At 38.0% G+C, this 27,664-nt stretch overlaps 2 protein-coding genes across 3 annotated transcripts; both read left to right on the forward strand.

Annotated features, from left to right (window-relative positions):
* Window positions 1-45: 45 nt before the first annotated feature.
* Remo (Remoulade) lies at window positions 46-10,129 on the forward strand. Of its 2 annotated transcripts, XM_043413325.1 has the most exons (13): window positions 46-382; window positions 658-873; window positions 981-1,124; window positions 1,448-1,519; window positions 1,600-1,671; window positions 1,899-1,970; window positions 2,065-2,148; window positions 2,286-2,615; window positions 2,720-2,856; window positions 2,975-3,829; window positions 3,945-4,191; window positions 4,314-4,607; window positions 4,749-10,129. In XM_043413325.1, exons 2-13 carry the CDS (start codon window positions 683-685, stop codon window positions 7,201-7,203), a joined length of 4,953 nt encoding a protein of 1,650 aa, XP_043269260.1. In that variant the 5' UTR covers window positions 46-382; window positions 658-682; the 3' UTR covers window positions 7,204-10,129. The 2 variants fall into 2 exon arrangements, with proteins under 2 accessions (XP_043269260.1, XP_043269261.1); XM_043413326.1 differs by lacking the exon at window positions 1,600-1,671.
* An 813-nt stretch (window positions 10,130-10,942) lies between these two features.
* On the forward strand, window positions 10,943-27,151 carry LOC122405697 (uncharacterized). Its single transcript, XM_043410590.1, has 24 exons — window positions 10,943-11,334; window positions 11,537-11,789; window positions 12,201-12,414; window positions 12,608-12,844; window positions 12,938-13,066; window positions 13,225-13,427; window positions 13,516-13,636; window positions 13,721-13,850; window positions 15,733-15,972; window positions 17,464-17,716; window positions 17,846-18,053; window positions 18,161-18,397; window positions 19,814-19,939; window positions 20,077-20,279; window positions 20,366-20,486; window positions 20,827-20,988; window positions 21,627-21,864; window positions 21,931-22,186; window positions 22,434-22,641; window positions 22,737-22,973; window positions 24,652-24,780; window positions 24,863-25,065; window positions 25,138-25,258; window positions 26,850-27,151. Exons 1-24 carry the CDS (start codon window positions 11,127-11,129, stop codon window positions 26,988-26,990), a joined length of 4,578 nt encoding a protein of 1,525 aa, XP_043266525.1. The 5' UTR covers window positions 10,943-11,126; the 3' UTR covers window positions 26,991-27,151.
* Window positions 27,152-27,664: the final 513 nt, after the last annotated feature.

Consider the following 27,664-nt stretch of genomic DNA (forward strand, 5'->3'; position numbering starts at 1 on the left):
AACGAAAATATATTTCTGTATATTCTTGTATATGAGAACAGATAACGTCGTTGACTCGCGTTATTTACAAGTGCACACTGAATACAGCGCGTTATATTCTTTCCAGAGGGGAAACGGAGTGTATTTTTATTCGTCATAAAAATCATTCGATTCTTCGTTCAAGAGTTTTTTTTCGTAATCATTCAATTTTGAACCAAAGATTAAACTTTGTTAATTGTCGTACATAGTTTACAATGGCCTGTGAAATCGAGTCGTTTTTACTCTTCCTCTCAGTGTCGTCTTCCAGCTTTCATTACGATTGTCCATACGATGTTCCGAAAAACAAATTACGGATAATTAGCATCGAAACAATGTGAATTGTAAAAACAATCCTTTTTTGGCCGTGAGTTAACAAAAATTTATTCATCTGTTTCCGCACTCGTTTAAAACTACCGAATTAACGGATTTCGAGCTGCTCATTATTGTCATGAACGATTCTGTGTTTACATATGCATCCATCAGCTCGTTTATTTGTTCTTCATCATTAACTTTTATTCATATTGCTCAATATTCAAAATATTAAACTTAAACATAAAATCTATTTAGTGCAATAACAAATTCTTATTATTCACACTCATTTCAACATGTTTTCAATGAATACAAAAAACATAATTGCAGAAACAAGGCCATTTTCTCACTAATCATGAGGGTAATTTTCCTATTGATTTCTGCACTGACATCTGTTTTGGCAATTGATGAGAGTCGGGCATGTCCTATTCCTTGTTCTTGCAAACACGTCGGGCCTCAAGCCGAGCGCTTGAAAATAACTTGCAAAGACGTTCATGATATCAAGGATATAAATATCAATGAAATCGGCATTGATTTGTATCATCTGTGAGTAACTTTTTCTACAATCAAAATAGAACCTATATTAAATCATGAAAATTATAATGGATTTAAATTGCGGTTGATTGCAATTATTATGTTACCTATGTTTCCAGGGATTTGAGTAAAAATAATCTGTACGTTGTGGAGTCTGGAGTATTCAGGAATCTCACTAATCTGAAACGATTGGATTTATCAGTGAATAAAATCACTGCCCTTGGAGAAGGATGCTTGAACGGATTGGAAAGTTTGGAAAGACTGTAAAAATGAATTTGTTATAAACTTTAATTTTATTTTGATTATAATGAAATTGATGTTTTTCATTGTGGATCAGCATTGAATTTTGATTAATAATGATTATGAAAAGTTGGTTATTGTCTTTGAATCAGCACATTTTCCATAAAAAATCGTTTGCTTTTTAAAGGACGTTTTTTCTTAAAGTCATAAGCTGATGAACTGAAACAATTAATTCTAATTTTATCATTCCTGTAAATTGCTAAGTACTGAAATCATTCAACAAAATTATAAGCACGAATACATGTGTGAACCATTAAAAAAAAAAATTACCATGAAAAATTTTCAGAGATTTGAGTAAAAATCAAATTTCGGTGATCGATGCTCACGTATTTAGACCACTGCAAAATCTGAAAAAGCTGTAAGTTCACAACCATGGAATTTGTTATGAAGCTTAATGATTTTTGTTTCTTCATTTACGACACTTTATGCTTCTTGTAGCGATTTGTCAAACAACAAAATAAGTGCACTGGAGACCACCTTATTTCATGATTTGCTGGCCTTAGAACGTTTGTAAGTGTGTTCTTATTTTTTATATTATTTCAACGCTCGTTCGATTGCTCGATTTATTTCGTTTTCCAATCGTGTTAGAATCACTTTTGAGCAGATTTGCTTTTTCCGGCACAATTTCATTGCGTCTACATGCACACTGTTCATTGGCCTAGCGCACTATATGAATCGAGCTCTTTCATTGAGTCGCCTTTGCCCAAACTCCATTAACTTTCGAGAATTTAATGCAGGAAATTGAATGGAAATGCACTCAAAACGATGGCTGAAGGTACTTTTTATGGACTCCGAGCGCTCAGACAACTGTGAGTCGATACCAAATATGAAATTCCATACCCTCGACAATTGAACTATTTTTATAAAGAGGTTTGATTATAAGAATGGACTAACATTTTTCAGAGATTTGTCCAATAATCCGTGGGCTTGCGATTGTTATCTTTTCTGGTTTGGCACTTGGAGAAACAATTCTGTTGTGAAATTATTGTAAGTCCTTCCAATTATACCTTAATTGTTTATAGAAATTGAAGAAGAAATTTAAATCATCAGTGCAATTAATTTATTCATTATTTAAACACGACAAAAGTTGCATGAAAACATACAAACATATTAAAACGTTTCAGACCACCGCCGACTTGTGATTCGCCACTTGAACTTCGAGGCCAGCCGATCGTTGATATTCGATTATCGGAGCATTTGCAGTGTCAATGGGCTTCACCAGTTATAGAAATTCGACCAGGTCAAAGTCAAGTAGTTTTTGCTGGGGATTCGATAACACTAAAATGTAGAGCACCGAGTATTACCGAGGATCGAAATGCCAAGCTGAATTGGCTGTGGAATCCAAATATAACTACAGAAGCCGTCGATACGAACGTTTACGTCGATCCTCAGAATACATTGTCGAACGTTAAAGTAGAAAACAGATATTTGTCTGACAGTGGAATCGTAGCAAGGTAAACAAACGATATTTATAAAATTAATTTTCGCTGTATTCATACCAATCTTCAAATAACTACCAATCATTCCCGATGTTGTAACACCAAAAAAAAATTTTCAGTTCACTCAGCATCGTGCCTGTACAGGAAGAACATCACGGTCAATGGAATTGCTTTCTGGTTTCGATTTATGGCAACAGATCTAAAACTATCAATATGATAGTAATATCAGATAAAACGCAATATTGTCCATTAGCAGGTGACTCAAAAAGAAAACATAAATTGAAACATTTTCGAAATCTATCGAATTTTAAATTCATAAAATGATATTCAGTCTGAAATTTGTCTACTGGATTAAAAGTTTTTTATTTTTTTAGTTACGAGAAATAACAAAGGAATGTATGCATGGCCAAGAACAGTGGTTGGTTGGAAAGTGGAATTGCCGTGCGAAGGTATCGGGCTTTCGACTCTGATGCAAATTCCGTTACGAGCTTCGTATCGTTGTAACAGAACAGGTCACTGGGAGGAATTGAATACAGACGCTTGTCCATACATATCGCCAATGACGAAGGCCCTAGAGCAATATTCGAAGGTGAATTTGTCATTGACAAAGGGAAATTTGCTCGAGACCGCTCGTCGATTCAAGAATCATACCGGAGAAGCGTCAAAAATCACAGATCCGGTTGAGATTCATTTCGTGACGAAAACGATTGAGAATTATTTGGCATTTTTGATCGACGAGAAAGAATTGGGTACGATGCTCGTTGACATTGTAAGTGCTTTGATGAATTTGCCTAAAGACATGCTCAAATCGGCACAAAAGAAGTATAACGCTTGTGCTAGACTCGTTAAAGCTATTGAAGTTGTCACGGAATTTACGTCGTCGATACAAGTGCTGCACAAGAACAATATGGCGCTAGAGGAATTTCGCTTCAAACGCGACGAGTTCGTAGGTCTTACTTGCACTTGGTACAATGATTATAGTTCGATTACTACCAAGGCAACGAGGTCGTTGCAATGTACGACGAACAACAAATCCGCTGTTTTGAGCACTAAAGACAAAACGATAGAGGCATCGATTCAATTGCCCGCTTCATTGCTGGCTCATCCCAACGCTTCGATGGTCGGTCACCAACTCATGATTTCCATGTACAGCGACAATAGCTTGTTCCCGAAAGTTTACGGTAATCGGAGAATCGACGTAACCTCCTGCGTTGTTGGTAGCAAATTGAGTAAGTTTACCCCACAGTTCTCAATTCGATGTTCGTTTCGTTCGCACGGTATCACTGTTGGGTCAATACAATTGTTTATTTCTTACGATTGACTGTATTCTCGACATCCCCACAGTTGGACAATCTTTGGTAAATCTTTCGGAACCGGTTTACGTAATGCTGAAAGCTCCTCGCTATTATTACGTCGGCAGTAGATCTCGGCCCGTGGTGTGGGACGAAAAATTCAACGAAACCGGTGGTTGGACCAGCGATGGTTGTCACCTTTCCGACGTTCTCAATGATCTCGTCGTTTTTCGATGCTACAGGCTCGGCTATTACGGCCTGTTGGAAGATACTTCGTATCTCGATGATGATTCCATGAAGTAAGTTTTTCGAAATGAATTAGTAAATAGTTTTTGCAGGTTCACTTGTTTCTAGCTAGCTTTTAAATAAATGTGATTACGAGGCAATAAAGTACTACAAAACTCGAATCTTTCCGTTACAGTCTCGCCGGCGCAAAGTTCCGTTACTCAAATCCGGCAATTTACATCGGAAGTTTTTTGGCAATTGTGTGTTTGACGTTTACAGCTGTAACTTACATAGTTTGTTACGCGTCGATAGTGATGCCGAAAAAAGCAAAGCACTCCGTCGTCAATACTTGGGTGGCTTTGGCACTTTTGTGCTTCCTTTACACAGCTGGAATCCAACAAACTGATAGCATCGAGATTTGTCAGGGAGTTGGACTCGTTTTGCACTATTTATCGCTGTGCTGTCTTCTGTGGATGACCGTATCCGCGAGGTATTTCAATTCCTTAATTCCCTGAAGTTTATTCGTTCGATTTGCTAAAAAAAACACTCTCTTGACATTCATTGTACCAAATTTTATAATTTTGAACTTAATTTTATAAAAAACTATTAAAATTTTTTGTTATATTCGCAGCAACATGTATAAGCGGCTTTCAAAATCGGATGTGACAGCGGTACCAGACGACGAGATACCGGATGAACCGATACAAAAGCCATTGCTCGGTCTTTACCTAGTAGGTTGGGGAATAGCTCTGATAGTGTGTGGAATATCAGGAGCAATAAATCTTCGAGAATACGCAGGATACTCGTACTGTTTTTTGACGTCGGGTGCAGCGCTGGCAGCACTTTTTGTACCAGCGATTATATTGATAGCGTATTTGATAATATTTTATTTGTTGGTACGTTGTGCAATAAGGAGCGTCGATATGAATGGTCAATTATCGGAGGGGACTCAGGCAACAGAAAATATGGATCTTGAATTATTGGAGCCGAATTCGAGTAGAGCAGCGGATCAGAACAGTGTTCACAGTACGCAAACGATGTCATCGGAAGTGGAGGACTTGGAGCACTCGCAAATAACGCAACTTAAAGGACATATTGTAATCTTGATCCTTTATCTGATGACATGGACGTCAGGAGCAGCGGCAACTTCGAAACCGTTCGATCCTCACGTGCCGCACGAGGAAACAATATTTTCAATTATTTATGCAATATCGTCGAGTTCCCTGGGACTCTTCGTACTTTTATTCTACGGCATAGCGCGCAGTGACGTGAGATCTCAGTGGATGATGATGCGCTGTTGGCTGAGGCGGCGAAAGAATCGGTGTTGCCGCACGCGAAGTGTTTCTGACGCGAATCCTTCGTTACCTGCGCAACCACTCGTCCAACAAAATCGTCCGCCGCCCGTCTCCAATTCACAAGCCACTCAAGTCATCTCGGACTCTAATTCGATTGCTTCATCCAGACATACTAACAGTTCGCGCAACGCTGCGGCTTGTAACACCCTCAAAGTCAGTGAACTCGGAGGAGTGACCAACTCCATTGGCGACGCTTCCATCGGCGCTGCTAAAGTGGCCAACGTCAATCTTGTCGTTCTGCATCGTCAACAGTATCGATCGAACAATTCTGTCACGACTTACACCGAGCCGGCTCCCTCCTGCGTCGAAATGTTTTACAATCCTCATCAAAGCGGTGTTGCCCGAAAATTTTTCAAGAAGCAACGACGCCACACCAAGAGTAACAATCTTGGACCGAGGAAACAGGGCGACGGCGGGGTTACCAGCGACGGTGGCAGTTGTATATCCATTCCTCGCCGTCAAGGCATTACGATCGAACCTTCGATACAGCGCAATATTTTCGGCAGTGGCGCCAAAGTCAACAATACGAATATTCACGTTGAACTCAATCCGATAAATGACGGCAAGAATATTAACATTCTTTCGGACAGTGGTGGCAGCGTTTCCGAAGACCGTACGGTACCGATGCGTTACGTAATCGGTCACGAAAATCTCGCAAAGAGCACTAAAAAAATGAATAACGAGCGCAATTCTCGACAGGATTATTCGGAGTCTCACGCCATGTTGTCCTCTCCGTCGCGTCATGATTCACGCAGAAAACCAGAACAACAACCCCTCACCAGCGCCAGTCCCAACGAATCCGATCAAGATTCTCGCACATATGAGGAAAAAATACTCCGCAACGTTTCTCAACAATGCAGTCTCGAGTACAGCTCCGGTCTCGAGTCAACCACTCAGATGACCAGTGAACGGAGCGATCACGATTTACCTGAAATTGGTGAAACACCCGAAACACCGGAGAAAATAATGTCCGACGATTTACGCGTTTCCAGCCTCGAGGACGTTGTTCAAGATAACGAGGAGGAATCGAGTCCGCGAATGTCGATCGTCAGGCCGGACGGATCCGGCGATTTTTTCAATCAACCGGCGGACCGTTACGACGATCGCTCGGATACTTTGAAAAATTCTTACTGTAATTCTATGAACGACGTCGAAGACCCCTCGATAAGCAGGGAAAGTTGTTATCTGACGACTCGCGGATCCTACGAGGATTTCCGACACAGCGACGATCCTCGAAAGCACGAATCACGCGGTTTCCACCATCGTGGCTCTTGCAAGTCCCTCGACAGCTCGAGACGATCGCTCAACGAATCGACCAGCTTTATTTCCGAGAACCGTCCGCCACTTCCAGACTCGATCGAATGCCCCGGCTCACCCGACAACGAATTCCAATTACTCGGCGAATTACAATCGCCCACGGAATCGAGGAATTACGGAACTCCTGACATCAGCAACGAATCGATCGACCAAGACCCCCGAGACTCTTTCCTCGCCAAGGATTTTAATTCCACGAACGACTTGACCTCCATCGACGAATCCCTCGGCCCTACGAGAAATCTCGATTTAAATTCGAGCATCGAATACGAAGATTCACCCGAATTTAGATTTTCCCAACGCTTCGACCAAACTGAAAACGAGGATGGAGAAATTGACATCGACGCTGATGCCGTTTATACCGACGGCGAATCTTCCGTTCAGTCGACAACAGTGAAAAAAGAAACGAGCGTATGAAAGTTCGTTATTCCCATCGGGGATTTTTAGAAATATTAAACAAAAGTATACATTTACGAACAAAATATTCGCTCTTTCGTAAATGGTGAATATTAAATTCCTCTGTCACGAGGATTAATTGTGTGCGAAAATATACGAGGCAATGTTGAATGTCATGCGAAACCAATTGTATTACAAATCCTTTCGTGTATAAATAATTTAACGATTGAATATTTTTTAAATGCATATTTCATGTTAATGCATGAAAGATATTTCCGTAAGAACGGTACTTTCTTGGAAAAATTGAAGAAATGCATACGCCACGAAAAATCTGTATTTTCGCACATTAATTGTTTCCGAATGAGAGTCGAGAACCGAATGTTTTTTGCGTTGAATGTTTTCGGATGGAGACTCTCACCAAAAGTATCTTCCACTTTCAAAGTGCCAAGTGATTTGATTAATAGATTGTACGTGAATGGCTTTCACGATAAGAGCTAGAACTCAAGTTCTCGAATCCGTAGGACAATTAGTTCGTACGAGTTGACGATAATTTTTTGCATTTTTCATTTTATTATTTCACCTTCATATTATTTTACAGATCATCGAAAAACTCGAGACTGCAAATGTGTAACGTGTAAATAGCGTAATTCCAAAATCTTCCGTAGCTCCTTGAAAAAATGTACTTTTAGAATACGTAACTTACGACTGGACTCATCGCGGAGTCAATGTTCAACATACTCGCTCTTTAGGTTCCTGAGATTCTCGTGATCGATGTGTAATTATAATCCACTATTTCATCCAAAACTCTCGCTGTCCACAACATTCGTCAAACGATGTAGCAAAGATATAAAGGAAGAAAAAAATTTTAGTTTCCATAAGAAAAAAGTATTAAAAAACTAACTGAAATGTCGAGTTGTCGATTGAAAAATGCCAAATTATATTCCGAAGTTTTTCCAGTTGAATTTACCTGTGAGAAATCTTTTGCAAAAAGGAATGATGGCAAAATCGTGCAATTTTAATTTCATCTTTTATATTTAATGAAAAATCATTTTTATTATCGACGACTCTACATTTCAAAGTGGATTTTTCTATGGCGTTCAAAACTGCGTAATGTAGAAATTGTGGCATATTTTAGATGTCTATCGTTGCGTGTTTCGCTTAGATCGTCGAAAGAATGTTGTTCGAACGAAATATCCTTGTTCTTCTCTTCCGCGCTTGCAGAATTAGACATTTTTTTCGATCAATGCGCCTTTGTCATGTAAATGTGCTTTTACAAGCAGCAAACGAGCTCTCTTTTCCGGATTCCATCCTCGATAAAGATAAAACGCCCAATAGACATAATTTTCGTTTGAAGACTGAATGTACTTGTAAAATTGTCTGCCAGTATATACTCCGATAACTTGACTGAATTTTCATACGTTTTTCGAAACAAGAATCATTTACTGTAAAAAAGGCTTTGCGACACCATGTCGCTTTTTTAACGACGAATTATTTTGATGAATCTACAACTGTGCTTGGCTACAAGCAAAGAAAAAAATAATGATCATGTAAATACTTTGTACTTTTCAAATATATTACAATAGTTGTGTTTCAATTGTAACAAAATATACAAAAGCTAGTATTATATGTGGTACACTCCAGGCCAAATCGACCACTTTTGAACCGGACCCCTTTCGATTTGGCGGAAACTTTCTTACATTTTTCTGTTGTACCAAAAAATAGTTATGAATTTTCCAAAAAAATGTCGTTTTTTTTGTTTGAAGTGACACAACGCTTTCGAAAATTGACTTATGGGGACTTTTTTTTTTCAAATTTTGTCTTCGAATGTACTGTTCAGAAAAAAATATCAAAAGGTCATACAAACCCATCTTCAATGTTTTTTACTTTTTTTTTTTTTTGAGAATTTAGATGAAAAACGAAAATTTTGGGATTATTGCCATTTTTTTTTCTTTTCTCCATAATATAAACTCTGACATTTTCTACAAATTCTCTGAAATTTTCAAAGTAGGATCTTTTCGTTTCCTTTACTTTTTTTCATTACTAAAATTTTTTTTTTTTTCAATTCAGCGTATTTCTAATGACACCACTTTGAAAATCTTCTAGGATGTACCGAGAATGCTAAAAGTTGAAATACAATGATAATTATAAAAATTAAACTCTGTAATCATTGGAAAAATTTCAATTTTTTCCAAAAAAAATCAGAAATAATTAAAAACAATCTTGAATATTTTTGATACTCCGAAATTCAGTTTATTAAATAATTTTACCTACAGAATTTATAAGTACATAAAAGAAAAAAGCGTAGAGTGTAAAATGGAAAAATTGAAATGATTCTTCATAAATCATAAATTGTTTTCTATTTTCTTTGGTTTCAAATGTAGTTTAGAAAAATACAAAAAATATATTAAGGGCTGTCTTTAACTATTTCTGATTTTTTTGGAAAAAATTAAAATTTTTCCAATGATTCGCCATTTTTATTTTTATAATTATCATTGTTTTTCAACTTTTAAGGTTCTCGATAAATCCTAGAAGACTTTTGAAGTGGTGTCCCTAGAAATAAGCAGAATTGAAAAAAAAATTTTTTTTTTAAACTTCGCAACAATTTAATTTTCGAAAGCGTTATTTTTTGAAAAATTCATAACTGTTTTAAGGTCGGGAAAAAAAATTTGAAAAAATTCTGAAAAATTTCTTTAGTGCAGTAGAAAAAGATAAAAAATTTCCCTCAAATCGAAAGGAGGCGGGTTCAAAAGTGGTCGATTTGGCCTGGAATGCCCCATATATTGTGAAGAAATTTTCTAAATTTTGTTGAGTCAAACTCCACCAGGTTCCGAATCATTATAGTATTTTGACCCGATGTTTCATTGTAAAATTATGAAAATACCAAGTCTCGATACATATGGATATGAGTACGTAATCAAGAGTAAATAAATTTTATGTCAAAACCGAATTCACAATAAGAATAACGTTTTATTTGTACTTGCTTCCAGTTTTTTTTTTTTTTTTTATTTTTTTTATTCACTCCGTTCGAAATTCTGTTTTTCCCAATCTTTTGTCAAATCTCAACTCAAAAAATGCAATCTACGCAGAGGAAAGTTGAACGGGGGCTCGCAGTGTTTCATCCCGATCGCGGTGCGAACAAATTTTCGCTCCGTAATTTGCAGCTTTTCTCTCGCACTCGTGTGACTTGAGTGCGCAAGGATGTGACTCAAGATGCATTTGAAAAACGTCAATTGAAATCGGCAGTTGGAAACAAATTATTCGACGAAACGTGAAATTTTTTCTTCTCTTTTGCTCCTTACGCCCGCAGACTGCTGGTGAAATAATGTTCTCCAATACTTTCCGGAAAAAGTACTCTTTTTGAGAGTTTTTCAAAACGACGATTTTCGAGTTTTCAGGAGGTAAACTAGCAGCGGGGACACCGTTCCGTAAAACGATCGAGATTCCTGTTAATGGCAAGTGAGCCCCAACAACAAGGGTGCGTTTGAAACAACTAGGAAATATTGAAAAAAGTATTTTTGGATGAGCATCTTTCAAAAGGCGTGGAATGCAAAGCTGATTGGTTCGACTGTCAAGAGTTGGCGCGATATTTCGACCAATTATTCCGTCCATTCGTAAAGTCTGCTCGGCCGGAAAACGGAAAGTCAAAATGACAGTTTTGTTCCCACGGGAAAGACGTTGGGTCACTAGCGATAACCCGAGAGAATCATATCAAAGGAGCTCGATGAAAAGAAGCGTTGCAATTGAACGTAACAACACAGTTGACTAGTGGAGTCGAGTGCGACCCGGTATAAGTCCTCGCGGATTTACATTGGCAGTTGGCACACGCGATATCTCGCTTGATTAAAAAATTGCTGAGACCAAGGTGAAGCCTTTTTAGCGTGTTTACATATATAAGGCGAGATCGGATGTAGACGAAACGTCATTGGACGTGAGAATACACGAGGATGCTGTGCAACGCGATATTCGTCGGTTTCTGCTGCTTTCTACTACCAGCTTACGTAATCGCTGAGGAAAGACCAAGAATTATTATTATCGGATCTGGTGCAGCCGGAATAGCCGCGGCTTCGCGTCTCTTGCAGAATGGATTCACCAATCTGACGATACTCGAGGCGGAGAATAGAATCGGTGGAAGAATTCACACCACGGAATTGGGTGATTTTCAATTTTTATTTACTCTCCATTCCATTCGAATCGCGTCGAAAGTTTTTTTATTATTTTATAAATTAAATTCCTCCTTTTCTTCGATCCGTAACGTCGAGCTATTTCGGCCCGTTCGCTTGATCTCTTCGTCAGAATATTTTCTATGAAAACGTGCATGCACTATTTTCTGCTACGTCGAGTACCTTTTTTCAAGGTGGTTACTGGGTCGACGTCGGAGGTCAGTGGGTCCACGGAGAAGAAAACAATGTGGCATTCGAACTGGCATGGCCTCTGGGGCTACTCCAAAAAACTGAGTCGGTGTGGCTGTACAAATTGTTCAGTTCTTCCGGCTCGATGACTCCGGAAACAACGGGTAAAAAGCTGATGGAGTTTTACTACGATCTCGTCGAAAGCGAGCCACCGGACGAGTACTTGAATGTGTCCATCGGAGAGTACTACAAAATTAAGTAAATCTGACCGACTCGTTACCACGTTATTTTTATTGATTCTCAATTGAATAAGAGATGACAATCGAACAGATTTTTTCAGTCGACGCAGTTGTGATTGTCTGGATTTGTTTAAACTTTTAGAATATTTGTTTTCACTAACAAAATGTTCAAAAATTCATTGAAAATAATATTTTTGTGTACGAAGTAAGCGAGTCATTTGCAACATTTTTTATAGCCAGCAAAGTCGAAAAAAGACTTTCGTAAAAAAAGGAAGATTCCAAAGAAAATCGAAAGGATTTTAGACGATTCGATGAACTTGTTTTAGCCTTTAATTTCTTAGCCCGAGGGAATTTATTAATGATATTTCTCCGAACGTCCTAAGACCACTGAATCCTACGAATGTCGTTTTATTTTTTTGTATACTCGCAGATTCGATGAGTTTTTCAAAGCTCATCGGGAGATCGCCGTAGACGAGCGGGGGCCCTTGGAAAATATGGTCGATCTTTTTGAAATGGCTCACGACGCTGGGGATAATTGGTTCAACGTTTCTGTCAGAGGACTCCGCGAATACACTCGTTGTCCCGGAGACCAAGCGATTCATTGGAAAAATAAAGGATACAGTACGATTCTCGACGTTTTAATGGTTCGTGTACTTTTTCACATCGAAGCATGCTTTCGAGCAGAAACAACGATCACTGAAGAGATGAAAAAATTTGAAGAAAACATGAATTTCAAACTATTGTTGCAAATTTGATTTAATTCTGTTGAATCATTTCTTCTGAGGAGACTTTTCGTACGATAACTCAATTCGCTTGAAAAAATAAAATGTTTCGCAGAAAAAAATTCCGAATCCATTGGAAGAGCTGCCGGTGTTGAACAAAACGATTTACAACAGCGAAGTTTCGCGGATCAAATACAACCTTTCTGGTGGAAACGTGCGCGTTGTTACTTCGACCGGAGACGAGTACGTCGGGGCTCACGTTATTCTCACAGCATCTCTGGGCGTTTTGAAATCCGATCATCAAACGCTTTTTGACCCTCCGTTACCTGAGAAAAAAATAAATGCGATTCGGGTTTGTGGAACTCCATGTTCAATCTTCAAACGTGAATTTCCCTTTTGCGTGCACAGCCAGAATCGAAATGTGAATTTTCGTCTGATTTTCCAGGGCCTCGAGTTTGGAACTGTGGCAAAAATTTATCTCCATTATCCCGAACCTTGGTGGGACACCGGAAACGGAACTCACATGTTTGCTTTCCATTGGACCAAGAAGGACAGAGATGAGCTTGCGAAAGATGTTTGTTTTGTGTTGATTTACTGACGCATCTGTGTCCCTCGTGATTCAATCGACTTCGCTCGTTTTCGGAAGGGCTACAACTTCCGGTTTTACTGATAATTACCAACGAAAATTCATCTCCGACGAGACAATTATTTTTATCCGTTTACATTTTCCAGTCCGAAAAGGCCTGGTTACTCGGACTGTTTGGAGCGATGCGTGTGGAGAACAAGCCCAATTTGTTGTGCTGCTGGCTCAGCGGACCCCACGCCAGAGCAATGGAAAGTGTACCCGAAGAGCTGGTTTTCGACCAGACGAAGGAGATGCTACGGCGATTTATAGGCAAAACCTACAACCTCACAGAACCAACTGCAATGTTGAGGTGAAATTTTTATGTAACAATAATTTCCTCTGTTCGCTCACTTGGGCCTGGAATAACTTGATGATCTTTCCTTTCAACATATTTTCAGGAGTCAGTGGTACAGCAATAAACACTTCAGGGGTACGTACAGCTACAGAAGTCTCGCGACTGAAAGATCGGGAGCGATGGCGATCGACCTGTCGGAGCCGATAACGCAGCGAAAAAAACCTGTGAGCTTTGTTTTCATTGTTCTTTGAGAGTCCGAGGTTGGAGCAATCTCTCTTTCTATATTTCCCTTTTTGGGCACTTCTCAGATTCTCTCGTTCGCTGGTGAAGCCACGCATCCCCAGTATTTTTCGACGGTGCACGGAGCGATTGAGACCGGATGGCGAGAAGCTGACAGAATCATCAAATACCACACCGAACGCAAGTCCACCAAAGACTGAAATTTCAATTGCTCTAAAAATCCGGCATGGCGAAGCACCGAATACTGTTTTCGTAAATTTATAAATTTATTGTTGTGTGGTCGCATTATACATAAATATCTCGTTCCACGCTGCATTTTTGTTTGCTTTGCCTCATCCCAAGACGCTTTTTACTCCCAGCCAATTGGGTACGTACGAACGTTTGAAGAGATACTTCGCGAAATCACGATTATTGCGCGAGAAAACGTCGCAGCTACTTTACTGAAGTGTCATAAGCAGGCTTCTGCACGAATCGAAGCGCAAATTTGGTGGAAAATGAGCTTTTGCCTGGGTTTTTTAATTCCCGAGACATTTTCGAGCAGAGCACGAAATTATGAACCTAAAAATGGTCTGAAACGGCGGTTGGAAGTGCGAGGTTCGAGAAAAAAGCGAACAAAGCTCAATCCTAAAAGTCCACGCGAACTAGCGCCCTCCGAATTTTCGTAACCGTTTGAAATCACATTTATTGATAGCTTGACGTTAACTTACGCGAAAATTTGACCTGGTTGAGAGTTTCGTCGAGCAGATTCGTCATCAACGCGTAAGAATCTTCAGAATCGTCGGCTTCAATTTTGACCGAGTGAAAATAAATTGCAAACGATTTTCCTTGCTAATGTTGAAGGAAATTTGAATTTGTTCGCTTGCCCTCAGGTGTTTTTGCAGAGCTGTCACGATGTCCGCACCCAAATTATTAATACGACAATTTGCGCGACAATATTTTTGATTTTTCGAGAGCGAATAAATCACAGAACAAAGCTTCGAGTTATAAAGACAAAATCTATTATTTGATGCTTTCAATCGTTCGAATGAATAACAGAAATATATTAAGGTCTTATATGCACTTGCAGCTGGCAAAAAAACGTGATTATCTTGATTTTTTTTCGACAAGAAAATAAATGTTTATTGAAAAACTGTGAACGTCATTCGTTAGCACATATGTTCATGTACTTGTACAATTTTTTTAATCAATAAATTTGTCAAAATGGCGCAACTCCAGCTGTATTCCAGGAGCACCCTTTTTTGAGCATCAGTTGCGATGATAACTAAAAAATTATTAATCCGATCCATACGAAATTTCTAGCACTTATTTATTGTAATAACAGCTTGGGCCTGGACGGAGGATTCGTAAAAATTTTGATTTAAGAAAAAACGGCGACAGTTTTAACAAAAAAATCATTTTTTGAGGTGCTAAATTTTCGTTTTTTGTTACAATTTCTTTTTCCAATAAAATAAGAAATTCTTCCTCCAGGCCCCAGATATTATTATAATAAATAAGTGGTACAAATCTCGTATCGATCGGATCAACAGTTTTTCAGCAATCGCGTCCACCGCAAAGGTATTTTTCAAAAAAGACGATTCTGAGATAATCGCGTTTAAAGATTCAACTATTAGACGACCGCGCGCAACGGGCGGTCGGTTGAAATACCCATAGCTACGAATCTAGTGCTCCGATCTTTATGAAATTTGGTGAGAATATTCTTCAGACGCTGTACTTGAAGAATATTTAATAAAAAAAATATCCATTTTTCCGCTCATCACAAGTGTGTATAAAAAAGGCCTTAATACGTTTTCAAGCGTAATATGAGGGATGAACGACTGAGATTTCTAAATCGTTCAGCCCCGATATAATTGTCTTCGTATAATAATGGAGGAATTCTCGAGTGTCTAAAGACCCTTTGACCCGAGATATCGGAGAGTCTTATTAATGAAAAATCATTAATCTCGATTAAATGAATAGTTTTAACTTGACATTGAACGCGACTAAGAGCAAATGTGGCATATCTTGGCTAGCACACAGCTGTTTCCTGATTACGAAATAGCTCAGTTTGTCGAGATCCATGCTCACGTATAGACCGAATAAAACTCGCTGCATATTCAAATGTCAAAGATCGCGATGTTTCGGCTCGCCTTGTTCGCAACTTTGTGCTCCTCCGTTCTTCAAGTCCAAGCTATCGTCGCTCGTTCACCGAGGATTGTTATCATTGGAGCTGGCGCTTCCGGGATCGCGGCGGCTTCCCGTCTCCTACAAAATGGTTTCAACAACGTTACCATTCTCGAAGCGGAAAATAGAATCGGTGGGAGAGTTTACACCACCAGATTTGGTGAGCTCCCTTTACAGAAACAATAATCTTTGTACTAATTTTGCATATTATTCAAATACACGCTTTGAAAATGGTCTATTCCTCAGTTCAGATCCTCGCTCTATCATCGTATCCCTTAACCTTTAGTGCGGACGGGTCTGGTCGAAACATCGACCACTAGTTCGGTCGGGCACTCTGCTTGAAAAATTTATCGATATAATGTACGAATTTCGTGTAAAAAAGGTCGATTCCAACGTAAAAATTCTTGTCCTTAAAAGGTTAATATTGTCAGTAAACAAAAATATTGAATTGCGTGTCAAATTACTGATCATGTCAGCTTTTTTTGATATTTTTCCCTGACAATATTTCTTCTTACACAGAATCGGATATAATAAATTCTTTATATTAAAATTGAATTTCGAATGAATTATAATTCTTTCTTAAACGTCTCCGTTATTCGCGGTTATTCGAGGTTCGTGAACATGTCTCTTGATATTTTCTTTTTCTTTACTTTCAATTATTTTTTAAGAGTTGTTCCTTTCATTATTAGTTTTTGCAATGTCAACGATATCACATTTCGAATAAGTCTTTTCTTTCATGTTCCGTTCCCACACTTGAACAAAGTTCCGCATGAACTAGTTCATTTCTTCATCAAGACGGTCCAGTGGATGAAACATCGCGCGACTGAAATTACATTTTTTAATTAAATTAAAGCTCAGCTGTTAAGGAAGTTGAGGCTGTACAGTCATTTTTTTTACCCAAAAGTGATGACCTGTACCTTTCAAAAGTTAGGCCAGTTTACAGTTTGGCAATGTTGCATACACTTTAAAGAAAAGTTGGGGAAAAAAAGACGAAAAACTGATGAAAGCTCAGTCGAAAACACGAACAGTGACGATCCTAGCCTCAAAAAACTGCACGGAAAACAGATTATTATTAATATAATCTCAGCAAATCTCCTAATAAATCTGAAAAAATTGACATTATTCGACAAGCCTTGCTCATGTTGCCCAAAAAATTTCATATTTTTAGCATCATTTTTAACGGAGATATCACCGAATGTGTCTTGACTTCCATAAGATTACATATTATTTGGCTCAAATTGTTATTGATTTTTCTCAGCAACGACGCTCCTAAACTGTCTGAAAAATTAACTGATTTTTTTTTACACTTCACTTTATAAGATGCAATCGGTTTAAAAGCGGTGACATCATTTTCATTCTAATGCCTCAACTTCCTTAATTTAGAAATTGGTGTTAGAAGCTGATCCATAAATCATTAGTCTTTGTCGATATTTTTCTCCAATAATACTAATTTCTTACGAATAATTCTAAATGATTTCATTTCTGAACTGAAACATCCGTGCGAAGAAAAAGTTCCGTGCTACGGATTACGTTTCTCCATTATATGAAGACTCTGATTAAATTGATCCGGAGAATCGTAGTTTTCCAATTATCTAAAGTTGTTTAAAAAAATTTGTTTTTTTATTGAGTGAAAAATCGACTTTTTTCCCAGGCGACTATTGGGTGGACGTCGGTGGACAGTGGGTCCACGGCGAGGAGGACAACGTAGTGTACGAGCTCGCCTGGCGTCTTGGCCTCCTCGGGCACTGGGACGTTGAAACAAATATGACAGTGCTCAGTTCATCGGGATCCGCATTACCCGAGGCTATTGCAAGCGACCTTGTCGACTTGTTTTTCAATATGACGAACGCGAGGACACCAGAAGAATACTCGGGCAGATCGGAGGGAGATTTTTACAAGCTTGAGTAATTTTTCTTCATTTACGTTACGATCGATCTTTTTGATTTCGCATTTTTTTTCCGGAATTTCTCGTTTATTTTTTTAGTCGGATTCGCCTATAGAGACGCCGGAATGAGGGTTTGTTTGAATTGCAGATTCAATGAGCGCTTCGATTCTTATCCTGAGCTGACGAACGAGCAGAGGAAATCTCTGACGCAGATGTTCGATTTGCTTCAAATGACCGCGGACGCTGCAGACAGTTGGGTGAACGTTTCTGCGCATCACGAAGACGTTTTGTGTCCGGGTGACCAAGCTCTCAATTGGAAAGACAGAGGATACAGCACGATTCTCGATATCTTGATGGTTCGTCTTTGCATTTAATCAGAACCAGAACTGAATCGGTCTGTGATTATAGAATTGCGAAATCCACGTTTTCATGCTCTTCGTCCGCGTGACTTTTCGGTTTTCAGAAAAAATTCCCCGATCCTGCTAAGGAACTTCCGGTGCTCAACAAAACTATACTGAACGCTGAAGTCTCTGAGATCGATTACAATGTTCCTCATGGCGTTATCAAGGTTTCGACCACCAACGGATTCGAATACCGAGCTGAACACGTCATCGTGACGGTGTCCCTCGGCGTCTTGAAAGCCGATCACGAAAGGATGTTCAATCCACCATTACCGGAAACGAAAGTCAACGCTATTCAGGTTCACTTGCATTTTTTTTGCTCCGACTCCGATTAAAGGAAAAAATTAGTGACAGGCTGAAGAATGCACTGTTAAAAAAAAAATCTTTTTCCAAGTAATTCAAATTATTTGAGGGAAATTCATTGGCTACTAAAATATTTTCATTTGGGTTGGATAAAAAAATATTTTACGTCCAATAAATCATTTTTTTGGCAGTTATTGATTAGTCGTTATAATAAAGGTTCTTGAAACTAAATACCGTTATTTAAATTAAATACAGAATTGCTGCCAATAGCAAATAATATATTTTCGTGGTAAATAAATAATATTTTTGGTGGCAATATTTTATTTTGATGACATACATGGAAATTACTCATGAGAAATATGCAATATTTTCCATTGGAAACACGCAACGTACTTGAAACAAGTAATTGACTTTTATTCCAGCAATCACATTACTCTTCGGTATAAAAATAAAAAACTTTAATCGAAAAAATTTGTATTCCAGGAAGAAAAAAGAAATTACTTTCTAAATTAAGATTGTACATTTTTTTCATTTCGAACAAAACATACTTTGGCTGCAAAAATTCGAAAGCTCTGTCGAAATTTTTATTTAGTCAGCCGAATTAAATTGACGCATTGTTTGTAGTGAACGTGCAATCTCGTCTATTAACGGTCCATTATTTTTAAGAAATTTATATTTGTTTTCATAAAAATATTAAATTTATGTCAAAAACATATTTACATGGAAACAATAATGAATTACTAGATAATATACAAGTAATTCATTTATTTGCATTAAAAAAAAGTTACTTGTTTGAAAAAAATTTTTTTAACAGTGTGCGGCATTTTTGGAGATTTCTTTTGAAAAAACGGCTCGATGAAATTATTTGAGATTTTGTTGTGTTTTTAAAATGACGTCTCAAAAAAAAACTCACAGACGATTGACAGCGTAAGTGCCACGGTAAACATTTGAAATAAAAAATTCAAAAAGATTATTAAATTATAATAGTACAGCTATCGCAGCATCGTAGGAAATTTGAAAATTTGATAAAAAAAATCGAATTTTACAGAAAAATTTTGCAGTAAATTGTCAATAAAAAAAGGTAAACAATTTTTAAAAAACTCTACAATGCGACGATAGCGATAAGTTTTCTGAAGAGAATCCTTTTTGAATGAAGTCGATTGGACAAAATTTCACAGAGTTATTCTGTCAACCAGGTCAAAAAACATGGTTTCGAGAAAAACGCGTTTAAAGTTTTGAGAGGGAAATTGAATGATGTAACTTGAATATTAATATAAAACAAGTTGTTACCGATTAGTCTGCTATCCCTGGTCCATACAGAGAAGCTCTTTTGCACCCATCTCATTTTTTTCACACTGATATTCCCCCTTAACGAAAGTACATTTTTTTAGATAAATGTGGTCGGATTTCAGGGTCTTCAACTCGGTCACGTGGCGAAAATATTCTTGCTCTATCCCGAAGCATGGTGGGGAGTTGACAATTTCGCGTTTTTCACTATTTACTGGACCGAAGAGGATCGAAAGGAGCTCGAAAATGATGTTCGTATCGGTATTGTTTTTCTGTCCCCGCACACTGAACAATAGTTGTAACGTTAAAAATGATTAATCGTTCTATCATCACAATTCAGGAAAAACAATGAAAATCTAACAATCGAATAAACAAATTGACGTTTCAGCCCGAGAAATCGTGGCTTCTGAGCATTGTCACGATTGTCAGTGTCGAGCACAAGCCACGTTTGCTGAGTTGTTGGTTGGCGGGTCCGCACGCTCGGGAAATGGAATCCAAGTCCGAAGAGCAAGTTTTCACTCAGCTGAAGGAGATTTTTCATCGATTCTTCGGACCTGGATACAATCTTACCGAACCCTCCGCTATGTTACGGTGAAACGATGCCATTTTCAATTCTTATTCGCGAAGCGAAATAACTCTAAAAGATTTTTCAATCGAACGGTGACAAATGTTTCTAGGAGCAAGTGGTTCCTCAATAAACATTTTCGAGGAACGTGGAGTTATCGCAACCTCGAAACTGAACGTCTCGCTGCCACGGCCGGCGATCTTCAGGAACCAATTAAGCACGAAGGAAACCCCGTGAGTCGGTTTTTATTATACCTCGAGGAATAAATTTTTCTCGAATCTCCTGAAAGTCGAATTTAATTGGAATTTTTCCAAGAGATTTCAGGGAGAAAATAGTCGATGCGATTGGGACTAAAAAAAATCATTTGAAGTTTCCATCATTTGGGAATATGCAAAAACATAATTCGAGAAATAAAATGCTCGAAAAATGAGTTGTTTATACTTCTCAGATGTTGAACTTTGAGAATAAAATTAGTTTCACAGTGCCTCGGATTCTCATTGTTAAAAAATGATCAGAGGGGGTCGAGGAAGATTTATCGATAATCGACAACCGAGTTTTTATCGCTGTTGCCAGATCGTACTGTTCGCCGGAGAAGCAACCTCGACGAAACATTCATCGACAGTTAACGGAGCAATCGGTTCAGGGTGGCGCGAAGCTAATCGCTTGATAAAGCTCTATGGCCGTCAGAGATCCACAAAGGAGCGAGCCACCGAATTTCCTTCTCTTGCTAAAATCGTAGTTCCTTAAACTTGTAAATTTACACGTAAATTTGAAGATGTTTGCAAAAGAAAAAAATATAAAAAAAGATTAAGAAAAAAATGGTAAATTTAATGAACTTTTAGCATTCGAAATTTTCGCTACTGCATGCGATTTATTTTTCTGTATAGTGATGTAAAGAAAGAATGAAATAGTTCCCTTTTTTGATCGAGAAAAACTATTTTTTCATATAAGTTATCGTTACAATTAAGGTTGCTGACAAATAAAAGAGTTTAAAAGTTACAATTACTATGAACATTTTTTTGTTCAACTTGCATTTTATCAACACAAATGCTCGAAAAGAAATTTTTCATTTTTACTATTTTCATTTCCAATTGATTGATTTTTCGAACTCATTTTTCTGCCCAATATATTAATTGTATGCATTCTCATCAATGACCATTAACATAAGCATTTAATCGGTAATGAATTTCGATAGCCTCAGAATCTACATAATCTGAAGCTGATTGGATCATGACAAATATATTTCTAGATGCCGATATCAGAAAGAAAATAATATTTCTCATGCTCTCCATCCGACTCTGACCTTGTTAATATGATTAATTCCATAATCATAGTTCATAAATAATGTTGAGATAAAGACGATGATATAAAAGCCTCGAGCAAAATTCCACGAGTTGCATTCGAATAAAATGTTCAGCTGCGCGATAATCTTAGCTTTGTGTTGCTTTTTGCAACTCCAAGCGGATCAAGTGTCTCCGAGAATAATCATCGTCGGATCCGGAGCAGCGGGCATTGCTGCAGGCACTCGCCTCCTGGAAAATGGTTTCGAGAACGTGACGATTCTCGAAGCTGAGAACCGCGTCGGTGGCCGCCTCTATTCCACGGAATTTGGTAATCAGATTCGAACCTTTGATTTTCTTTCATGTATATTTATTTCTGTTGGGTTTTCTCGTTAAGGCGGTTACACCGTGGACATTGGAGCCGAGTGGGTACACGGAGAAAAAAATAATGCGGTTTTCGAAATGGTCTGGCCACTGGGACTCTTAGAGAGATCAATTCCCGCTGGATTTTCAACGTTGTTTGATTCTGCTGGAGGAAAAATGGACGAAAAAACAGCTGCTGACTTGTTAAATTTTTTCGATGGGGACCTTCTCGCTACGATGCCTGCAGAGGAGTACAAAAATCGGAGTCTGGGCGATTGGTACATCCACAGGTAAAAAAAAACGAGAAAAGTGGAACGATCAATCATAAGTTTTCATATTAATTTCTGAAAACTTTTGCAAAGGTTGTCTCAGAAGAGAATTTTTGAAAGTTCGAGCAACGACGTGAGTCACTTATTTATATATTTTTGAAAACTCATGCTCAAAATCGCTGAGGATTCGCAGTATCCGGCATGTGGAAAAACATCAAAATTCAATGAAAAAATCATAATTTGATCGCAATTTTCTGCCTTCGTTTAGATTGGACGAATATTTCAAAGGACATCTGGAAATAGAGCCCGAGCTACGTGAACCTTTGAAAAAAACATTCTGCTTGATGAAGATGGCTTACGACGCTGCTGACGATTGGTTTGACGTCGCAGTCGATGAAAATTATGAGGTATGCGAAGGAGATCTACTGATCAATTGGAAGAACAGAACGTACGGTTTCGTCATCGACATTTTGCTGGTTCGTTTATCCTCGAATAATTTTTTCTGGACGGTTCATCGAATCGTTTGCATTGTAAAACGTGCTCGTGCCATCCAAGGTGCTTAATTTTGCAGAAAAAGTTCCCAAATCCTGCCGAAGAACTTCCCTTCCGAGCCAAAACGATTCTCAATACCGAAGTAACGAAAATCGACTATGACAATCCTGACGGAGCGGTTCGTGTGGTGACGAAAAACGGTGACGAGTACGTCGCCGATCACGTTATTGTCACTCCGTCCCTTGGCGTTTTGAAGGCTGACCACGAGAAACTTTTCAATCCTCCCTTGCCAGAAACCAAAGTCAATGCTATTAAGGTTCGTGCATTTTTTCTAATCATCCAAGGGGTGGGGTTCAATATGTCGAATAACTGAATTGTAGAACGGTCGATATTTCGAAATTTTAAAAGTTGTGATATCAGTTTGGAGAAAAATAAGTTATTCGAAATTCTTATTCCCGATCAACTATTCAGCAGATTGCGCGTTTAATCAAAAATTCCTTCTTTGAATTCATATTTACCCGAAAATATATATTTCAATAGTTTTCATTTCGAATGCAATTTTAACAGACCATCCGAATGTCAAAAGTTCATATTTTCGAATTCAAAATGGAGAGTAATTGTTTTACAGACAGACCAGAATATAGAGTAGCAAAAAATCGAAAGTGAATTTTTCGAACCTATAAAACTTGGATATGCGGAATAGCGATGGCTCGAAAAGGCGAAAGTCAAAATGGCGATGTTTAAAATTGGAGATCACCGGTCTGAGTAAGCGAGTGAGTGAGACGCGTGTATTTGGAGCTCCGCTGCATTTCTTTATTTTGATCGATCGACTTTCTAACGTTTCGCTATTTTGACCGTTCGACTTTTTGGTGTTTCAGTATTTCAACCTCAGTAACATTTGGTCTTTCGTTATTATATTTTCAAAATTGTGAATTTTCACAGTATCGCTGACTGTAGTAATTTATGAATCGAAAGAGTGATAGTCGAATTTTCGAAAAATCGATATTTTAGTCATCGTCCTATGGGCGATTGTTACATTCTATTTTCGATGTAAACGTTCTTCGAACCTTGCAGTTTCTGCTTTATTTATTTTCGGCATTCAAAGCTCTAGTCGAATCTATCCGTCTCCATATTATCATTCGAAGTTTATAAATTCGAGATTTTAACTGTTCGAAATTTTAGTCATTCCAACATTTGATCCCCACCCTCATCCAAGCTTTTCTGATTACATATGACTCTACAAAAAAAATTGTTGTTTGTCCTAAAGTTCATTTCATGATTTTCTAGTTAATTGTGCGCAAAAACAAAGAAAAAATATCCTCGTTTCATATCAAATTTGCTTTTGTGATAGTTGTACCGATAATACTCATTCTCATGTTTTCATAAGAATTTTAATTAATTTTGATACATTCAAAAATACCACGCGATAAAAATTGGGTTCTTATATTCACACTGCTGTCTCTCCAGATATGGCACTCGAGTGATAAATAACAATCAGGTATTTTGTACAAGCAGAGAACATAGATTTGTATGGAACAACAGGGCCCGTGTTCATTTTCGAATCATTTTCCACTTTGTTGTAAGCTAGTTTGACAGTTGAAAGGAATCAAAATGATGTACATTCATATTTGTATGGTTTTATACGATGCTGAAGTTTGCAACGTTGGAGTCCAACGAAATTAACGAAAATAACATTTGTAATGCACCAATTTTTATTTCACGAATCATTGATACAGACTGAAAAACTACGAATTGCAAATTCGTCAGGTAACAGAATTGTTGGAGAGTTTTTCAGATCATTTCGTTGGACCCCAACGTTGCAAACTTCAGTGTCATGGTTTTATTATAAAATAAAAATTGAAATCACTGGTTTTCGAAAATTTAAATGTCAATGTCAAATTTTGTGTTGATTTTGTGTGAATTTTGAGTTATTGTATAATCAACTATTTAACAGCGACAAAACAGCAGTAGTTTCAGACACTTTCTTTCTGCAGACAATTGGATTTGGAAGTGTCGCGAAAATCTACCTGATATACGACGAACCATGGTGGCCTCTGACGGACTCTGTGATGAGCTTAGATTTCTATTGGACGGATGAAGATAGAAAAAAAGTGGCCGATAATGTTCGTATTGAAATAAGAGTTTGCAGCGAGTCTAGTTCGAAAATAGCACAATTTCATTATTGAATTCGAATCTCATTTCTAGCCAGAGCAATCTTGGCTGTTGGGCGTTTTTGGCATCATCACGATCGAACACAAGCCAGGCTTGTTGTGTTGTTGGGTCACAGGTTCGCGTGTTCGAGAAATGGAAAGACGATCGGAGGAGCAAGTTTTCAGTGAAATAAAAGAACTGCTCCGTGGATTTTTGGGGAAAACTTACAATCTCACAGAACCAAAAGCAATGTTGAGGTATATTATCGCACTCCAGTGGATTTTCTTTTTCATTTTTTTTTTTCGTGTTTTGAAACAATGTTTTCGTAGGAGTCAATGGCACTCGAACCCACACTTCAGAGGAACCTACAGCCACAAAACTCCGGAATCTAAACGCGTCGGTGCTCTGCCCGCTCACATCGAAGAACCGATAATGGAAAATGAAAAACCTGTGAGTTTCAATTAAGTTAGAAAATCGTTTCCAGACACCGGGATATCAAATCTCAGCCACAAAATGCCAAAAAATATAATTCTCTTTCACCTCCGAGTTGAGCAAAAGAATTTGAGAAGCAGACAATTTTTCCAAGTTCGTTTCCGGTTCGCGAAAAATGATCGTATGGATAAACAACGAAAAAAATGCTGAGCCTCAAAATCTCTAGTTTCAAAATTTCTAGCCAAATTCTATTTTTTGCAACGAAAAACTTATTTTTCTTCATCGTTGAGCTTCGATATAGTTTCTTGCTCAACTCTGCACGATGACTCGTCGCTGATGTATTGGCTGCTGAATGGAAAGTCACACTTCAGTGCTCGATCAACGATACTGAATCAGCCACCGTGAAGAATTTGGAAAAAAATCCGAAAAATGATTTTTTCGTCCTTTTTCTTCGTCTCTAACTTGGACGTTGTCCACCAAAATATCGAGAGATCCTCAAACTAATTTAAAAATGACGTAAGAAATCTTGGACAAGCTAGTTAAGGAGGGTGGCTACGTTCGTCAAATTGATAAGAAATTAATCAAATTTGGTGATAATGTTCTTCAACATCAAGTGTGTTGTGTCCGCGAAGACCGTCGCGAAGGGACGAGTTATCAAGGACGAGTATTTAAGGGATTTAGGCCAAAAGAGCTGAACTCCAACTCGATACTTTTACAACAAGTTAACAATAAGTTTATTTAAGAAGTTACAAATTCGAGGTTTTATTGCCTCGAGACCAATCGTTACAATTCTCGTCAAAGACTGTCGAATTTTGGTTAGTTGGTAAATTTATAGACTCGGGGGTTTTTCCCCCTCTCGCGAAAATATGGCGTGATATTCTTTCTCGAAGTTTCGGTGATGACATCGAGGGTCGATGCGCTCGTTCGGGAACGTCGATATTTCGCCGTCGATGCATTTATGCTGAGAACGCTTAATTTATATACTCTTTATTTTAGGAGTGCGATGTACGGGCACAACAAGTGCGAAGACACAATTTTTTTCAAAATTTTCTTCTGCTTAGTTATCGAGTAATTACGGATTAAAGCAGATTTCTTATGCCCGGAATGTATACCTATATATATGGAAACGCTATGCTTATACACTTGAACTTTAGTGATCAATTACTCGATAACTGTACAGAAGAAAAATCTTAAAAAATTTGTACTGTCAAATTTGGCCCTAAAGAATATGTTCACCAAATTTGATTAAATTCTTATCATTTTGAAATTTTTAATGTATTTAACATGGTTTAGCATGGCAACATTGTATCGTCGGTAGCCACCCTCCTTAATTGAGTTTCTCACTTTATTCTATTAACTGAAAACCTTTTGCTGACCTTCTCGTGTCTTAGATTTCTATAAACACTCGATTGTCTTTAAGAACGAAATTGGCTCTGATTCGTTTTTCTGACGATGATAAAATGAAAAAAATGCTTATTTAGTTTTTAAAACTTACATTTTTCACCTCCCACGGCATCGAACTTTGATTGCCTCATTTTCGTCTCTCTTACATTGAATTCGGAGCACATTTTCATGCTCGAAAATATTTGTTTTCTCATCTCTTTTTCAGAAAGTTATGTTCGCTGGTGAGGCGACGTCTAGTCATCAGTATTCAACGGTCCATGGTGCCATCCGTACTGGTTGGCGCGAGGCTGATCGACTGATGAAGCATTACGGTCACGCAGTGACCGAGAAACCGAAAACTACGTAAATTTTCTCCTGAACATATCTAGTTGGAATAAAATGTTTCCACGTCTATAGAAAGTAAACGTATTTGAATTTGAACGAAAAAAGTGTATGAAACCAGCTGTGATAATGCTACAGGGGCTTTGTAATTGTATACGAAAATCTTGAACAAAAACTTCATTTTGATGATTGAGTTTTGAAATTTAATCGTACAGCGAAACGAGACACTGTACGAGTCAATGCGTTTCTTAGGAAAACTCATTTTATTCTCGTCCAGCAAAGAAAGCTTTTTTCTAAGATTATTAAACTAAAGCAATTCGAGGCGATTGGCTCAGCAACCTTTTTCAATGTTGATTTATAAAAAGCGTTGAATCCTAAAAATGCAAACGTGGCATTGTTTCATTCGAACGATAGTAGACAATCGATGCTGTTGAATTTACTTCGAGATTAAAATCAGAAATTCAAAAATGTGTAAAGTCGACGGTCGCCATTGAACCCTGTCACATAAAGATACAATCGTGACTTTCCTTACAAGAAAAACTCGTTTCAGTAGCTTTTTTTAACCCTTTGAGGACGGAGATTTTTACGTTGAAATCGAGCTTTCTTTATACACGAAATTTGTGTACAATATCGACGAATTTTTCAAGTTAAGTGCCCGACCAAACTAGTGCTCAATATTTCGACCAGACTCGTCCTTTA

This window comes from Venturia canescens, chromosome 2 (genome assembly GCF_019457755.1).
Source record: "Venturia canescens isolate UGA chromosome 2, ASM1945775v1, whole genome shotgun sequence".
Lineage (NCBI taxonomy): Eukaryota > Metazoa > Arthropoda > Insecta > Hymenoptera > Ichneumonidae > Venturia > Venturia canescens.

What these genes read in the sequence shown, in the direction of transcription:
- Remo (XM_043413325.1), top strand. Translation starts at nt 683, where the DNA reads ATGAGGGTAATTTTCCTATTGATTTCTGCACTGACATCTGTTTTGGCA. An exon ending in GACAGTGGAATCGTAGCAAG is followed by an intron (nt 2,616 to 2,719) that starts GTAAACAAACGA and finishes AAAAATTTTCAG; the next exon opens with TTCACTCAGCATCGTGCCTG. An exon ending in CTCGATGATGATTCCATGAA is followed by an intron (nt 4,192 to 4,313) that starts GTAAGTTTTTCG and finishes TTTCCGTTACAG; the next exon opens with TCTCGCCGGCGCAAAGTTCC.
- LOC122405697 (XM_043410590.1), top strand. Translation starts at nt 11,127, where the DNA reads ATGCTGTGCAACGCGATATTCGTCGGTTTCTGCTGCTTTCTACTACCA. An exon ending in GGAGAGTACTACAAAATTAA is followed by an intron (nt 11,790 to 12,200) that starts GTAAATCTGACC and finishes GTATACTCGCAG; the next exon opens with ATTCGATGAGTTTTTCAAAG. An exon ending in GGAGATTTTTACAAGCTTGA is followed by an intron (nt 17,717 to 17,845) that starts GTAATTTTTCTT and finishes TTTGAATTGCAG; the next exon opens with ATTCAATGAGCGCTTCGATT.